The 18,559-nt window shown below is 36.4% G+C and overlaps 1 protein-coding gene across 4 annotated transcripts in view; it reads left to right on the top strand.

Moving 5' to 3' along the window:
- The window catches only part of PTPRM (protein tyrosine phosphatase receptor type M), a 442,137-nt gene that overhangs the window by 258,853 nt on the left and 164,725 nt on the right, over nucleotides 1–18,559 (top strand). For 3 of the 4 annotated variants that reach the window (XM_058818619.1, XM_058818610.1, XM_058818628.1), the window contains exons 12-13: nucleotides 4,944–5,217; nucleotides 6,348–6,384. In XM_058818619.1, coding sequence (XP_058674602.1) covers nucleotides 4,944–5,217; nucleotides 6,348–6,384 — 311 coding nt within the window. Of the gene's footprint in view, nucleotides 1–4,943; nucleotides 5,218–6,347; nucleotides 6,385–11,551; nucleotides 11,627–18,559 lie in introns of all 4 variants that reach the window. The other variant, XM_058818601.1, reaches the window with a different exon arrangement.

Raw genomic sequence — 18,559 nt, 5'->3', positions numbered from 1 at the left:
GATAATGGGGTGGGGTTTGGGTTTCTTAATTTTTCATTCTATTGGTACTGGTGTTTTAGTAGAAAAATGCAGTAAAGTGATTCTAGCATGCAGATAAATAGGGGTGTGGGAATAGCTGACAGGTCAATATGTAGATTAAGGGTTATCCTATTGTTTGACTCCGTAAGCATTAAAACAAAGTAAGCATGCAAGCCAAAATACAGAAATAATCTATAAAAGTACCAGTTTTCTGTATTTCTAATAAAGCATGAACTTACAGCAGTGAGCAGAAAACTTCAAATTAGGCTCAAGAGTGTTACCATGACAGTCTGCAAAGGTAGCCCAATAGTTTACACAGCTTATTTGAGCATTCCTAGTGGACCTTAAGAGCTTTGCAGGCTTTGTCGATTTCTTGGGGGGGGGGGGGGGGGTCAAGGATAATAAGAATTCGAAGAGATTTTAAACAATTGAAGCAGGAATAAGAAAGTTTCTTATTCTTATTTTACAACTGGATTTCTGAGGCTCATAATAGTTGACTGACTTGCCTAGGATCGCACACAGCAGCTGTATTGAGACTAGTAAATAAATTCAGATAGTCTTTGTCTAGATTGTTTCTTAGGCCATCTCCCTTCTGTGAAATTAATTTTAAGAATTTCTGTAATGCTTCCATTATATAAAGCATCAAGACTGTTTTACAGAGACAAAATAGAGCTGACAGTTCAATAATGAAGTAATCAAGCTTGTTTTCCCTTTGTTTGCAATTTGGAATTACTTTGGAATTAGATGTAATTATAGATTAAGAAGTTTCAATAAATGCTAGATTGTACATGTTAAGTATGTACATGTACCTACTCCTGTATAAAGACTTCTGAAGTCTATGTTTGCATCCAATAGGTCCCTCTTGGAAAGTTATTCTGTAACTTTGAATGAGACTTTGATTCATTAAAATTTGATTTACAGCATTCCAGTAATGTGGAGTAATGTCCTGATTCAGGAGGTTGCCAAAACCCATCATGTCATGTAGTTAAGACTAGATATATACTTAAATCTTCTTTGAAATTGTCATTTGTCTGAGTACTCTGAGCGTCTTTTATTACCGTGCTAATATGGTTTTCCTTCTGCTTTCTCTTTTTCAGCTCTGAAAAAAAATTAGTGTATTTATCAGACGTTGACACACCATTGCAATTTAAGCAATCCAAATTCAATAAATATCTGAGAGACGTGCTATGTTTAATTTCTTACAATAATTAAAGTACAGTGTTCAGATCTGTATCTTTGCATAATCATTTAAATTTGGAACTGGTTTGGAATTGTTAGAATAAAAAGCAGTGTAAAAATAATATTTTTTTTTTCTTTTCCCATGCACCTTTTTAATCCCCAAATTTGAAGCATTTAAATCTCAGGTTAAAAATAACTGCCATGTGTTCCTTTCCCAATGCAGCAACTAACTATTAATTTATAAAAATTAATTTTGAATTTAATTTCCAAGGCATTGAAATTCTATAGTAGAACTGTGTAACATGAATTATACTTAAATTACATTTCTTTGCTTCTGGAAAATCAGTTTAAATGCTGCCGATAACCAATATGCTTTTAGCACATTTCAGTGTAGTGTAGAACTTGTTTTCTGGATTACAGGTAAGAAGACTTTATTCTCTGAAATGTAGGCGTGTGGAAAAGGAATAATTCAACTTTGAACAAGCCAGAAATCTGACTAATACGTAAGAGGAATAGTTGAGTTGTGGCACAGTGCTAGCTTAATTCACTGAGCTTGAACCCTTTTCAGAGTAGGCAGTCCATGTTACATATTAAAGTAATATTAATTGTAAGACATAGAGAAAGCTTTTGGATTACAATTGTAATTGGGGTAATTTTGTAAAATTCATCAGCAAGATGATCTCATTTGTACAAATGTAAAAAGTATCACTGGTAAAATTTTGTCAGATTTCCATTGACCCAGGTGCTCATAATGTGTTAATTTACATCAGAGAAACAGCAGTGTGTGGAAATTGGCCAGCAGATAGGATTTAGTTATTTTTCATTAGCACTTGGACTTTGATGAAGGGGAACAGAAAAGAGTTGTTTGACCTTTCAATGCTTAAATTATTAAAGAGCAAATAGATTTGAGGTCTAGATGCTTGCAAATCTAATTTGTCTTGTGGTGTAAGGATTAAAAGACATTTTGAGTTTGAAATTGCTCCAGTCAACTTCTTTCTTTAAAGTATCTGAAAATGAGTAGATGGCAGGTATCTAAAAGGTATACAACGAGTAGTGCATGTAGTATAAATAAATACGGATTTACTACAGGAAAAGGAGCATTTTAATGCCAGATTTGTTTCTAAAATATCTGCTGTCGTTAGCCTTATTCACTGAGTGAAAAATAAAGAGAATCCTCATTTCGGTACTGAAACAAGTCATACTATCTCACCTGGTCTGAAGTCCCTCTTATATTCAGGCCTGCTGCAAGGAGAAAGTAACTGAGTTTACTGTGCATCATGCTTAGTGAAACTGCTGGATTCTTATATTTGCTGCAGTATTAGGCAAGCATATCCAGCTCCACTCTCTTGCAAGAATGAATGTTTACATCACCTTCTGCATTTTTTCCCAATATTCCATTTAAGTTTGCAAATGGTATTTATTATAGATTAATATTGCAAATTAATAGTTAGAGGAGGCAACATGCTGTCTTCAAAGTAGCTTGGAGTCCCAGTTCTAAGCAACTCTCTTCTGTTCTAGAAAATTAAATGTGAAAATCATGTCAAAAATTGATTTGTAAGAAATAAAACAAGATTTTAGTGTAGATATTCTCTGGCTAGGTTTTTTATAAATCTGTTCCCACAGGATCAAAGAAACATTGCTGTGGATTGACCTTCATTTACTACTCAGCATGGAATTAATCAACTAATGAAAATGTTTCTGCTTGATATGAAGCAGAATATCTCTTGTTGCACAGAGCTGCAAAATGTACAAGCAGAGGCCTTCAAGTGAACCCTCAAGACATTCCTGTGCACCTGGCTGTACTAAATTTATGCATGGTTAGATTTCTGTGTGAAGTTCAGCATCCAATTAAAACATTTAAATTTGAGTGTCCACTTTTAGATGTCTACATGTGAGCTGAGTGTTTAGTTATTATAATCAATGGAGTCTGAGAAGCAATTAGGCCGACCTATAAGTGGACACTCTTTCTGCTCAGGTCTCTTGGAACTGTAGGTGCATAGACATCTTCGTGAAGGCAGATAGGTTTAAATGTGTTAACACTGGGCTAAAGCTGCACTATATTGAAAGTCTAAATCAGGCAGAAGGAAAGGTGCATTCTCAGTGTTAACTTCGTGGGCATTTTTTGTGAGCATAGAAGTACAGCATCTCCTACTGGAGATGCTAGATCTTAAAAATTCAGTCAACAAGGTCTGTGGCACACAATCAGTAAGTCTGGTAAAAAACCAGTGTGATGGTCAACGATCAAGAAAATTGGCATTTTCTGCCCCTTGGTGATATTTGACTATAAAGACTCTGCACACCTTAAATGGTGGTGTCCTAGAATCATGGAATGGTTTGGGTTGGAAGGGACCTTAAAGATCGTCTAGTCTGACCTCCTAATCTGGTCAAGGGATGCCTTCCCCTCCAGGTTGCTTAAAGCACCATCCCTCCTGTCATTGGACAGTTCATCCCTTTATTTCTAAACCAGGTTTGCCTCTAGAAGGGAAGTAGCCACAGCTGTGCAGGGATATGACCAAGCCAATAAACCCTTTTGGGTCCAGACTGAGATAGTCCTGCAGAAGCTCAGATCGTGTGTCCCTGTACTTTGGGCAGAATCTTCTGTAAACATAATTCTCTACCTACAGATGACAGGACCAGTAACACGTCAGAAGACTCTGTGGATATTTCATCTTTAAGAAGCTTCCTATGCAGAGATGGCTGTTTTTTATGAACTGTCAACTTGAAAGATCATAAAGTGTTACTGGATGTAGATGATGCACAAAAATGTGGACACATTGCCACTTTGACATCAGTTATCTAGTCTCACTTGTTTACTGGGATTCAAGATTCCAGGAGACAAATACTGATTAAGAATCACTGGTCCCCAGTGAAGCAATAAACTTGTACGCCAGTCCTCTTTAGAGACATGGACTTCCCACATCACGAATTTAAAAGCACTGACTCAGTCTTTTACAGCAACTGCAAGGGTATAATGATTACACTGTTTGCATATACAGCAGAAATTGCAATTTCTTTGTTCCTGTTTGAATGTCCATAGCACCTTTACAGTGGAGAGGGATGGACTGTTCTCTGTAGGTCCCAGTACAGCAGAGACTGAAAGTGCAAACTGACTTGCTTTGCAGAATGCAGAGACTCAAAAATACGGTTATCTGTGAGATGTGTGAAAGTGCTTTGCTGAGTGATAATAGTGTTATCAAAAAGTGTGTTATACTTGCTCAGCAGTAGTCAATATGCCACTGAAATTTTGCTTTGTGTTTTTATAAATACTTATAATGTCAACAGTTAAGCAAATACTGGTTCCTGTCTCTCTGTAATTTATGTCTTCATTTTTATCTTAGTACTAATTTAATTTCACTTACGTAAGATAACAGGTTAGAGAAGGGACTCTATAGCTTTATGCTTGCTTTGGTGAACAAAATAATACTTAATTTCACATTTTAGCACTGATTAAACACAAATTTTCTGTACCCGAGTTTGAACAGTAAAATGTGCATTCATTTGTGTGAAAAGCTGTGATGTGTTTTTTTTGTCTTTCCAGAACAAAATTAACTTGAAAGCATGAATCTATTCCACAAACTTATACACCTGAATATTAAAATGTCTTTTTTTTTTCCTGTGTTCTTTTCCTTTAACAGTTGTTTTTTTCCAGTAAATACTGGTACACTGTTATAGTTTTAGGATGGTTTGACTGCCCAAGTTTTAAAATAACTACAGTTTCTTTTCTTCTTTCTTTTCTACTCTCTTAGTGTCTATCAAATTGTTGTTGAGGAGGAGCGCCCACGGAGGACCAAAAAGACAACTGAAATCCTGAAGTGCTACCCAGTGCCCATTCATTTCCAGAATGCCTCACTCTTGAATTCCCAGTACTACTTTGCTGCAGAGATTCCAGCCAATGGTTTACTAGTTGCTCAGCCTTTTACTATTGGTGATAACAAAACCTACAGTGGTTTCTGGAATACTCCTCTTCTTCCTCATAAGAGCTACAGCATCTATTTCCAAGCTGCTAGCAGAGCCAATGGGGTAGGTCTTGCAACAGGCGTGATTTTATACAGTGTTTGTGTGTAAATAAATGATTGGCATCAACTAGCAGGATGCCCAATTTAGTTGCTAATGAGAAAATGAAGTAACCGTGAAATTTAACACACTGAGTTTAAAAAATAGCAGTTTTCCTAACACAATATTGCTTAATGATTAAAGGTTACAGGAAAGAGGAGGAGAAAACCACACATTTTGTCAGTAGTGAGCAGGCAAAGTAGTATGTTACCATTCTGTCTTATTAGCTAAAAGCTGTCCAGTGACTGTGTTTGACTGGCTTTTTTTTTCTTCCTTTTTGTTTTTTTCCTTGCTTTGAACAAGAAAATGTTGTGATTTCTTTCATCACATTTAAGCCAAACACAATTGTGGATTTTAGCACATCTTTCTTGGTGTGTCCAGTCCTGTTACCTTAGTTAGAAACATCTTGATCTCCTTTTTTCTCATTTTGTTGTCCTGATTGAATTAGAAATCACTTTTTTTTTTTTTTTTGTCCCTTTCTGCAAAGTAAAAGGAAAACAAAATAGATGGAACTAAAATGAAAAGTGTGTAAAAGGATCCTCACAGATCATGTTTCATCAGACTAATTCTTCCTGGAATTGTTTTTCATTTCCTGGACAGACCTACCCAGAGCCCTTCAATTCTTGATAAGCTTTGGCTGTTTGTGCTGACAGCCTGGAAATGTTTTCTGCCAGAAACCATAATGCTCCCTCATTCACAGTGCACCAACAGTGCACAAATGTGAATCACCATTGATTATTTTTTCTTCCTAAAGTTGTCTAACATGATACCTCAAACTATACTTTCTGTAAGAAAAAAATATCTCCCAAGGTCATTATGTTGCCAGTTAAAAAGCTGAACGCTTGCCTGTGCTCCTGTGAATATCTTTCACATTTTCTTCTTTCAGAGGAATTTTAAGTGAAATGTTTACATACCATACCCAAGTAGTGCTTGTCCATATTAAGAAAGCACTGTGGAGTTAGCTAATAAGCAGTTAAATATGGAATGAGGCACATTCTGCTTTTACATTTTATCAGTACTTTTAAGAACAGGATAATGGATGACTTTCTCTGTCTAGAAACACAAGATGTGACCTTTTTCCTCTTTGTTTGACACAGGAAACTAAAATCGACTGCGTCAGGGTAGCCACAAAAGGTATGTTTGGATTATGTCATGTATTCTGTACTTCAGATTGTTGACCTTCCCCTCACATGGTGTTTGGAAACTTCCAGAAGTGTTTATAGTGCTAAAACAGATCACTAAACATATTATAGAATTTTCATAGAATCATTTGCATCCTTAGCTGAGATTTAGGAAATTTGCTTGTTTGTTTGTTTGTAACCATAAATTTATTAATTACTTCTGGTTGTCTGCTTGAACACAGGGCTTTTAAAATATATTCTCTGGGTTTTTATATGATCTCACTAACATACATATATCTGTATTTGTATAGTAGAATTGTAAAATTGCCAGTTGCAGAGTACATATTGGCTGCTTATACATGGGTAGTGAAAAATTGCCCCTTACTTGTAAGCAATTACCTTAACTTAATTGCTATATAAAAGAGAAGTGGAGATACCATGTTCTTCATTTTAATGAGACAGATCAGCTATATTTACTCATCTGTCAGCAGATGATACTACCATTTATGAGACAAATATGCATAATTGAGACAGTACTGCCTATAGGTTTTGTCTCCAAACAGGGAAACATAAAGACGTTGCTGATCTATTTATCGTTGGGGGCTAGATCTATCTGTGATTTTCTTTGTAGTCTCACCTTTTTAGTACCTTTAGCTGGTGGCAACTTAAAAGCCTGAAAAAGAAGTGATGGAATAGTACAATTGACTTGGAGATGGTAGTAGAGGAACAGGAAAGAACATGCAGCACCGAGGAGGAGCAGGTAATACCACCTGGCAGTTTGGGCACCTGGCAAGAGCATGAAACAAGAACTGCTTCATCCCTATACCAGTGCGCCTTGCAGGAGATCATGCTTGTTTCTAGTGATTCTCCCTAATGGAAGAGATTCCACCATGATTTCCTTTATATGGAGACTTCACAATTTCATCAGCACCTCTAAGTCTAAATGGGATGAGAATGTCATTACTTAAAAGTGACAGAAATGTTAGCATAAAGTTACCCCTGTTGAAAGTTTGTATATTCCCTAATTTGAAAAATACATTTTCATGCCTATTTTGAACTGATTCCCAGCTTCTTCTCTTTTCCAAACCAAAGGAAGTAGTTTTAATTTCAGTATACTGACTGCTTACTAAACCACAGAAATCTTTTAAATATCTGAACTCAACCCAAATATAATACAGATGAGAGTTTAATTCCAGATGCAAGTGAAAGCCGGTATTGTTTTCAAGTAGCTTCAGAGATATCAGGGGTGAACTAGGGTACATCAAAAATCATAATAGATGATTAGAGGAATGGATTTTAAATTTTTTGAAGATTTTTATTCCTGATAGCTAATGGATGTTCAACTATTTAAATTACTTGGCTGACTGAAAATTTTTACTCTCTCATTTGAGAAGCAAGGGTAACTTTGTGGATTGGAATAGCTCCCATAGCAACAAGCTACTTTGAGCTAACCCATTTGGCAATGGAGATGTGAGAAATGCAGCTTTTATTTTAATAAAATCTCCCTACATTCCTGTTTTGAAAGCATATTTCAGATTTTTTCATAATAAAATAACGTTAGAGATTGTTGTGAGGACCTTTTTTTTTTAAAACCAGAGGTAGCCTTGATGGTATTTTTAGTCCCTGGTGCAAAATTTTCTTGGGGGGCTACAGTAAAGCACTGATTTCTATGATTTAAAACTGAATTCTTGAATTATATTTTTAATCTGTATTAATTTAAAAAGATTAAATGGAGACCATGACATATTTTTATATAGTATTAAAAGTAGCTGTCTGCACAGATGTTTTCCCTTTGGATCTAACTGAGATACTTAAGGGAAAAGCAGAATTTTGTGCCCTCTCTGGACCTCCCACATTTGCATTAGAAGAAAACAGCAAAAATTCCCTATGTGTGTAGGTCAGAAATCACTATACCTGCATTGGACAAGACATAAAATTGTCCTCTCCCAATCTCCTTTCCTTCTGTTTAATCACAAACAGCTCAGTACATTCACATTGCTTGTGCCCCAGTAAGCAAGGTCTGCTCTGACCACTCTGCCAGATTTCTTAGACTTCCACCATTTTCCACTGAGCTTTGAGACTACAGTGTAACTACTAGACAGTGAGCTACTTAAGCTCTCTGTGCTTGTTATGTCCATCTATTTATGTGCTGGAGTGCTCCTGACAAATAAGATTGGGAATGCTTTCCAGTACCACGTCTAGTTTTCACATACTAGTAATATTCCTGAAATATTTGTCATCTAGGCTTCTCTTGTCTTCAGAAACTCAAGTTCAGTGTTTTTAGAGCTAGAGGAAGTGCTTCAGGACATTCATGTATAAAACTGGTAAAATCTTCTTTTGAATTATGGTTTGATCCTGAAAACACCTATGGCCTTGTGTAGGCCATTGGAATCAGTAGACACACACTGTGGATTTTACTATGTCTGTGAGAAGCTGTATGGTTTCACAGAATCACAGAATATTCTGAATTGCAAGGGATCATTGAATCCAGCTCATTAAGTGGGTGGCCTGTATGGCAATTGAAGCCACAGCCTTGGTGTTCCTAGCACCATGCTCTGACCAGCTAGGCCCTAATCAAGTCAATCATGTACATGCTTTTGCACACAGAGAATAATCTCATTGACTACTTCACAACTGTTCCATCTTAAAGTAGAGATGTAAGTAGTTTACTGCATAAAGGCCTGTGCCATTCCTAGGATCAAGAGCCCTTCCTAGGATCAAGGTCACTCAAGGCAACTTTCAAGTTGCTCCGCTGAGCCAGCTGAGATTGGCCAAGCCACTTCATTGTGGTTAGCCTGTTTGAAGTCTGCCCTCAGGACCAGTATGACCAGTATGACCAGCATTCAGAACATGTCAGGAGCAGAGCTATGTCACCTGCTAGTTACATTCCCTTTAATTATCTCACCTCCAGATAGTAAAGTTGTTGGTGCCCTTAAGACCTTCTTAAGGTCAGTGAGAGTTGGTTTTATCCATGTCCTGCAGTGTTTATTCCATGGGTTACCATACACTTTTAATTTTTTTATAAAAATAAAAATACGTAATTGTAATATAAACATAATGTTGATGTCCCAGATCCAGCAGAACAGTTCTGTACCTTGAGTACCCTCTTCCCTCCCGTTGATGTCAGCAGGAATGATGCATGTGCTCTGCTGCCAAGCATGTGCTCAAGGCATTAAACCTTGTTGCTGTATCAGAGACCAAGTGCAGCAGATAGCTTATTATCATATTGACAGGTTTCCTGTTAGAGGAGTACAGCCTATCTCCAGAAAAGTGCAGCCTAATTCTGCTGGGTCAAATGCATGTCTGGGGTCAGTAGCTAGATAGTATTTTCTCATTCCACCAAGTGTATTTTAGACAAGCTCAGTTTGTACCCTTTTAAAAAATTATCTTGTTTTATGACCATTGCATTTTTACAAATGAAACCCTGTTAAATGTGTTCTTTTAGAGATCATATAAAAATCCTGATTGCAGTGATTACAAGTATAAATTAGGATGAGAATGTTTGATTTTGTAGAGCTGAAAGTTCTGCTTCTGATGAAGTCAGAGGAAGCCTTTGCCAGTGACTTTGTTAGTAGAAGGATCTTACAGCCCATTATTGTGATGTGGAGTCTCCTGATCTCAGTTTTCTGTAGAGAAAGGCTTCTAGGACCTCTGTGACTATTTGGTATATATACAAATGGGGAGACTGCAGGGTTTCCACTCCCATTATTTTTGACAAGATAATTAAACAAACAAACAAACAAAAATCCAGAATAGCTTTTTGTACCAGTGGTAATAAAGGTTGTCATATATTGCTTGAAATATGGCTTTCATATTCCTACTCTTTCTTCAAGCTAAATGACTGTAAAATCTCAACAGACTAAGTTGAAAACATTCCAAAACTCCTCCAAGTTTAATACTATCAACTTTGTGGTGGTTTGTGATTTATATTAAGACTATATTTCCTGATATGACTTACAACACTGTCTGGATAGAAACATCTTGATTATCTCCTAGGAATGCAGTTCTCAAGAGGGAGGCACCATTGTTCTAATTTTGCAATATTGGAAGGCTTTCATTAATTATGAGACAGAAAAGGATATTATAATATTTTAAATCCAATAGCAACAGTACTCTAGAAGCTACTATCAACACTGCGTTTCAGTGTTGCAGAGGGATATTTCCAAATATTATGCAGCAGCAGTTTTGAGTTTAATTGTCTGCAGATGGTAGATGATCTATTTTCCTCTCTCGCTGCCACATTTCTAATAGCACCCAGGCTGTTCTATGTAAATGAGTGATCTTTCATATAATTTTGTCCTTAATTTTCCAATATTTTTTCTTTGCATCATTCTCCAGCTGCATCGTGTTGGATCTGACCTTTTAATTTTTTTAATATTCCTTAATATATATGTATCACAGCATGCTTAACCATTTAGAGGCAATCATAGAATGCTGGAAAACAAAGAAATAACAAATTTTGTTAATCTGAGCCACACTAGCAGTTGTCTGCAGCAGGGAGTGCTTGTTAAAACACTGTCAGACAAATCTGGATATTTCAGGGTGCAAACAAGTCAGGGTTTTCAGCTTTTTTTTGTGAACTTGAAACTCGGATCTGGGGCAGTTACACACATACTTAATAAAAGGTGTGCCACCTCTCAGTGGTCATTCTCTGTATGCTGAACATTAAGTATATGGGTAGTGGATGCATTTTTAGAACAGTAAGCCAAGTGGGTACAAGAAAAGTTAATCTTAACTAGCTAAAAAATGCTTCACATAAAAATTGTCTTTAAAAAACTGTAGGAAAAATGTAGTATTATGAAACAGGAAAATCAAAATGAAACTAGCTCAAATTACTTGGAGAAGTTGATGTTAGAATACTCTGAATAATCAGCTTGTTTTCACTTAGAAAGTTTAGTGCTGTGACTGGCAGGGCCAAAGAGTCTCCAGTTTCCTCAAATGCAGTAAATAATGTGCTTTGAGTCCTTTTCCTGAATGAAATTCACACGCCACAGCTTATTAATTTGCAGAATAACCACACTAACAACTAAAGATGAAAAGGAACTTGTGGGAGTTTTTTGGTTTTCATTTGTGAAGTTCAGACAATAAACGACTGACCAAGATTCTTCTTGCTGGCCTAGCTTCAGTCTGGCTTTTTTTTCCCTCATGCATGCTGACCTGGACCTGTTCCTTTGCCTTAGCTGCGATAATCGTGACTCAGCTTACAACACCATACATTCGCATCGCCCCTGCTGCAGGCGACGACCAGCTAACAGGTCAGATGTTCAAGTACAGACCAGTCACCATGCCCATTCTGTCTCTTCGTCTTTGGCTCCTTTTCCCTGACAGTTTCTTCCTTCTCTGCTCATGAACAGTTTCCTGTGTTAAAAGTTCCTTTTTGTTTATTTTTTTTTTCCTCAGCTCCATTAAACTCAGTGGTGTGCTTGGCACCAAAACTCACACACATGTCCCTGTATTTACAACTCCACTGCATGTGCCCATTGTGTGTGTGATCTGTGGAGTGTTCCTTCAAGCCTCTTGTTGTAAAGAGATCTCGTCTCCATCCATAAATTAAATGAAAGTTTGCATATAGATATATATCTGTGTACCTGTTTATTTTTTTTCTCTGTTATTAAATCAAGACACTAGAATTTCTAAATAATTGAGGCTCAAAAGTTGCATGTGCAAGTTAGGACAAAGATCTAGTATTAGTGGACTCAGGGTTTTTTCCTGTGTAATGGTAGGAAGATCATGTCTTCTGGCAAAATTTCAATATGAAAGAAATTAAAATAAAGAAATAAAAAAGATTCCTTTTTATTATGTCATACATGAGTTCTAGGATTAAAATAAAACAACCTAGCTTGTGACATATGAGAATGAACAAGACTTAAGGATTTAAAATCTAATTGTCAAGGTAAACTCAGTATTCAAGTGGAACCATTATTAGGGTGTATATGGCTTGAAGGATGGCTCAGAATATGCTAGAAAACTTCATGAACCCGGGGAAATGATTGATTTTGTTTAGAAAAGAAACCTGTGCCTAAAACCTTCCAGGGATTTGCAAACATTTTTATTTTCAAAGACAATCAAAGAGCATTAAAAACTCTAGAACCAGAAGTGATGAAATATCTCATGGAAGAAGTAAACCTAGTCCATCAGCTTTTAGTGTATGATAAATCTTTGCCTTTTTGAAGAATACTGGCATAGTTCCTTGAGAAAGCACATTGTTACCTAAGAGATGAGTTCAGATGTCTGGTATCTGGATACTGCTACAGTAAATAAGAGGCACTTAAATGATTCAGCTTAAGATAAGAGGATTAGTGACATGTCTGCTCTAGCTTTTAATTCTGGGGTATGTGTTATAATAATAAAGCTGAATGATCCATAATGCCCAAGTTACCTTGTCAATCAAGATGAAATTGCTGCATGGTATACTTTTATTTTCTAATAATGTATGAACTAACCAGAATAACATACTTACAGTGCCATTAAGTAGCTTGTTCTTGTTACTGCTGCTTGGCAGAAGCTGTGTCTGCATACATATTTATACCTCAGTTAATTTTTACTTGACAATTCAAATAAATCATTGAAGAGACAGGATCTCTTCCATATCCTTGAACTTCAAGCTTTGATTTCTTTATCACAGGATTCAAATAAGCTTCTATATTTTTCTATGTGGAGATTGAAATATTTTCTCCTGTTTTCGGTTTTTTATTTGTTTCAATGCAAAACTGGGTAGCTACTGGTAACACTGGAGACATGCCTGTTTCACAAGAGGATGGCCATAGCACTTAATAGTGAGAGAAAAGAGATATGGCTAGCTGGCTATAAAGAGATATGGATAGCTGGCTGACATAGGATTTATTTCATTGCTTTGTCACTGGTGGCATTGGCAGTCTGTGGTTGTCTGTCAGATCTGTGAAATTTGTTTCCTTTTTCTTGAAAAGAAAATAAAAATGTTCTACCAGAATCTCATTTTGTAGTGAAAAGGAGCATATCAGATTATACCTGCCAACAGCATTTCTAGCTATTTGTGAAATGTATTGGAAAGCCTTTGAAATACCCTCATCTTCCCAACCCCACCTCATGTTTGAAAGACTGTGCTCAAAAGGAAAGAAACATCTTCCTCCTCATTTGCCACAGCTGCAGTAGCAAGCAAAGAAACCTCACCCAGCCCACATGGTTGTCCCATGACAGCAGCAAGAATTCCTGTTTTTCTAGGGAAACATCCTGTCTAGCAGTCCTTAGGACAGGCTTTTCAAGCCAGGGCAGTACAGCAGTAGTGGGATCTGCAGTACCCATGAGAAGCACAAAGGGTTTCTTAAAGGAGGTTTACAGAAACTGGACCACACATGATGGACCTGAGAGTCATACACATTGTCCCCACATTTTTGTCCTATAAATTTGAAGACTGTGGAAATGGTTTCCATGTAAAAGGATTTGTTTATATGAAAGTACAGGTCTGTTTCTAACTGTAGTTACCACAAGCCCTACAGCTGTAACTGTTAAATGTCACTTAGCATTTTCTGTTCAGTGCTTTTTTCTCACTTCTTTGCTCAGAACCAAAGTAATTATATTTGAGATCAAGAAATTACTTTCGTCTTTTAGCATTTGAGGAGATACATAAGCGGCAGTGGGAAGGTCAAGGATGGCATTTTCGGGTTTCTTTACATTGGAAGCTGATGCTTCTTGCATAATGAAAATTTAAAATCTTGGCTGCACTCCTGAATATCGTTACCAAATTTGAAAGGTCTTCCTCTTCGCAAATATCATGATAATACAGCTCAGCTTTCAAGCCAATTCTGCTTGCACTCATTTCCTCCATCCTCGTCATCATTGTCTTGCCTCTTACTGGTGCAGTTGATAAACAATGCATTATTAATTTCTCTTTGTCCTTCCTTTCTCCTTTTTCATATAAAAATAACAGGTCTACCATTTAAAGGATTACAGGCTAGTTGCCCTAAATATCTTGACAGCCACTCCAGGTTGCCTTTGAAGCAAAGAGAACTTTTCCTTGCACTTAACTAATAAAGTGTAGTTGTCCTTGAGTTATGGAATAAGATAACACAGTGTAAAAGCAACTGTGTGATTTTGGCTCTTAGAAGCCAAAACAGGGAAATCAGTGTTCACTCAATACATAATTTTCAGTGATCCAATAATGTAGTAGCTAAGGAATTCAAATTGGGGGGATAGCATTTAGCTTTCTGTGTTACCTTACAAAAAGTAACTAACTTGAAATCTACTCAATTGAACCTGTCCTTCAACGGACAGAGCATATCTAATATCTTACTCCTGTGTGTGAGGAAAAAAAATGATGTATACATGAAGCACAGTAGTACTCATGATACTGTCTCCATATTTTCATAACAAATACGGTTTAACATTCAATTGAAATCATGTAGAATGCTATCAGAAAACTTACAATATAAAAATGTGATTGTATGGTCTTAACTTCAGAGCTGCATAAAAAATCCATCTTTTTGAGAAATACTGAAATAATTTGAAGTTTCAGTATTTTGTAAGAGACACTTCATCTAATAGGTTTAAATTGGCCATATTTGGTATTCACTTGGCTCTCATATATTTTGTTCTCTGCATTCTGATAAAATAGCATGCTTGGAATCATGATTAGGGTGTTCATTCTGTCAGGCATTTAATTGTTGAAATATGTCTGAGCTACTTGTATTTGAATTAAAGTATTTCCATTTGTGATTTAGTGGAGCAGCCACTACTTTGCTGGATATTATTAAGACTGATTTCCATAGAACGCCCTTTTTACGACCCATTGTAATTACACATCCAGCTGCAAGAGAGAGCTCTGTATTGTACATTCTTCATACATTAAATTCTTGGTGCAAATCAAATGCAGCAAGATCTGTCAGAAGTTTTGTAAGGTAACTGATACTTAATGATTGGGAAGAATTTTTTTTTGTAAAAGATGGGGCAAAAGCTTAAAACATAAATTAGTTTTATCCTGCACACCTTAAGGTCTAGATGATCTCCATATTTTATAAACAAGTTAAAAGCAGTCATAAAATAATCCTAGTAAGTTTCTTCTCCCTTATGAAGTTAGCACTATAATAAAATATACCCATTTCTTAGGATGTGCATTCAGTACATAACAAGATTTATTGCAGTGTTCTGGGTCACATTCTATTCTCAGCGATTCCACTGTAAAAGTGAAAAAAATAAACTGAAATCTTTGATTGATTAAATCACAACTTCATGGAATATTTTATGTTAAGAGATTTACTCCAGTTTTGTACTGCATTTCTGAAAATACGGTTTGTTTATTAACACAACAACCAACAGCATAAATTTGAGAGTGTTTTGCTATTTACCTCGATTTTTGCTTTACAGTGCATCTGAGGTATAGCAACATGTACTGGACAGACTTTCACATTCATTTTTTCTCCATCCTGGACCATGTAACATTGATTTGGATGTACTCTGACAGCTAAAACTTGAAGTGCTATTTTGGGCAATGTAGAACCCACTATTTCCTAGTTGAGACTATTTCCTAGTTGAGTCTCTACTAACAAACCTATGTGCAGACATGTCTGTCTGCAGGTTCAATACACTATTTTAGAAGTTTATTCTTGTCTTGGTACTTCTGGGCAACATTTGCATTAGTTGGAGTTGTGGATAGTTATCCAGGGGAGAATAAGCACCTGTGTGCTGTAAAGTCAAAGCCATATTGCAGTGCTGTTGCAAGATAAGTGACAAGGAAAGCAGAATGAGAATGGATCTGACTTTCCAAAGTGAAACTCTAAGCCTGTTTTTATGTGATGGCCCCAATGATTGTTGTACCAGTTGTTCAAGGATTCTGGTCCTTTTCTCAGCTGGGCAGAATGCAAAACAAGGAAATGTTCCCACTTCCTGCAGCACTGGCTGAATGCATTTCAATGGGCTGAAGTGTCACTTGTGATTTATTGCCCATTTTTGTTCTTTTATGTGTTATATTTGTCATTTTTGCAGTGACAGTTTCATCTATAAAACAGCATAGTTACAAGAAAATGTTAAGAGGATACAGGAGTGCCATAGGAGTTGCTGTTTCCTTTTCTTCCTTTTATTTCCCCTAGTATGTTACAGAGTCAAATGTCAGGTTTTCTGTAAGACAGCGTAGCCAAAGCATCTGTGCTTTTAAGCATAAGTACATTTCCCACAGAGCAACTGAAGAAGAGCTGAAGTTAAACAATAAGACAAAGAAGGCCTAAAAATAATGCTAATAACGTTTCCCAAATGGTGAAATAACCCATAATACAAATACAACCCATTGCTATCTACACAATAAAGAGCCCAACTTGATTAGAAGCCAGTTATCAGTGTGATTATATTTGTTATGTTAAATACTTCACTTCTTGTTTTAAAATAACAGTTCCTTTAACGTTCTCTGGAAGTGAGACCTTTGCAACTCCCATGCATAAGTAGAAGAATAGGGAGGATAAAATGTAGAGTCATAGCAGCAGTTTTTCTCTGGCCATATACGCTTCTGGTTGGCCAAGGGGGTATGGGTTCTTCAGCTGTCCTGGTGCTGCATCACCAGAGCCAGTGTGTTACAGACCTGGGACAAGAGCAGCTGGAGAAGATCCCATGAACTAGAAGAAAGTATCAACCTTTCCCTACCTTTAGGAAGGACAAGTAGCCTCATGAGGTGTGTTTACCACTGTAGCAACATGATGTCTTTTATTCAGGACAGTAAAAAAGTTGGTTGTCACAGAAGTAATAATCAGTCATTGCAGTTACAATGCTGTGTTACATCCCCCAAGTACAAAACCAGTCTGGAAGTTTGAGTATTCCAGTTCATACCTGAGAGAAAAATATGATTTCAAGTGTCAGATATATCCTTCATGACAAGAGTCATCCAAATTTAATGTAAGCCACTAAAGATGGGTCTGTTTGGTTCATCCTAGCTTGAAAAATAATCCGTTCTCTTAGTAATGTGTAATCTTCATGTCAGGATATCTGTGCGGCTGTTTAAGGTTGGGCTGGGAGGAGAGGGAACTTTTCTTAATCACATTACAGAGAATGGAAGCATAAAATCCAGTTATGAAAGTAATTGTATGAATGAAATGACCAGGATAAATTCTTAACAAACTGAAGGAATCTCTGTCATCTGTTTAGTACTGGTTCTGGTCAGTATCACACCTACTTTAAAATGTTTCAACATCAGCAATGTACAGAGAACAGAAAACAATGGAAAATAACAGTAGGTAATTTTTAAAGCCTAACTGTCATATAGTGTGTTGCTTCATTTCTGTATTAAAAAAAATATGCCTCTGATTTTTACATTTGAAACAGAGTTTTGTATGTATCACAATGAAAAATTAAGGAGAGACAAGGGAAGACAAGGAAATTCAGAGATATAAGTACTAACTAAAAAAACCCCTGTGAACTTCAGTGTTTCCCATCTGTAGTTTTTGACTGTATTCATAAAATGCTAAGCAGTTTGAATTTTAACTTGAAATAAAATGTGGGAAAAATAATCTGTAGTTCTTGGAGTCTGCAAATCTGGTGTTTGTACCACTGGAGAGTTTGACAAATGTTTAAGGCAATATTATGTGAATTGCCTCTGTTTTAATGTACAGGTGAGCATTCACATGTTACAGTTAAACAGAGTAGTGCAGCAAAGAGGAGAGTAATACTGTCAACTTTAAGCTAAAGTTACAGAACATACTGTCTTGGGCAAAATAATATTTGAGCAATTCATCCAGTCTAGTTTCATTGAAATAGCTCCAATCTGAATAAATATCTAAGCCACATTTGTCTGCTTGCACAGTTCAGCACTGTGCAAGCCATAACTGCAGTTATTGACAAGTTTTTAACACTTTTTTCAGACAATACATTGAAAATGTCCTTTTCTGCAGTAATGGGAGTTTGACTGCAAGAACCAGTGATTTTAAGCTCTGAGAAAGACACTCAGGTGTACCTGTGCATTTTCAAGTTTTCCTTTTTCAAAAATTTTGAATTTTCATTTCCTTCCCTTAATCTGATTTTCTATCACTGCTGAGCACTAAAAGATTTTTGTGTACATAGAAAATTCCTGTGCAAATGAAAGTTCAGTCACAGTTTTCCATAAAAGTGAACAGAAGCTGGGGTCTTGCATGGTTTTTAGCTGTGAAGAGGGGAAATAAATACTCTCAGGTCCTGTTTAAACTTTTGAGTTCGCATTGGAAGCGCAAAATAAAAAATAGAAGAAAAGTAGTAAA

The sequence above is a fragment of the Ammospiza caudacuta genome, chromosome 1, assembly GCF_027887145.1.
Source record: "Ammospiza caudacuta isolate bAmmCau1 chromosome 1, bAmmCau1.pri, whole genome shotgun sequence".
Taxonomy (NCBI): Eukaryota; Metazoa; Chordata; class Aves; order Passeriformes; family Passerellidae; genus Ammospiza; species Ammospiza caudacuta.
This window is presented reverse-complemented; position numbering and strand designations above follow the sequence as displayed.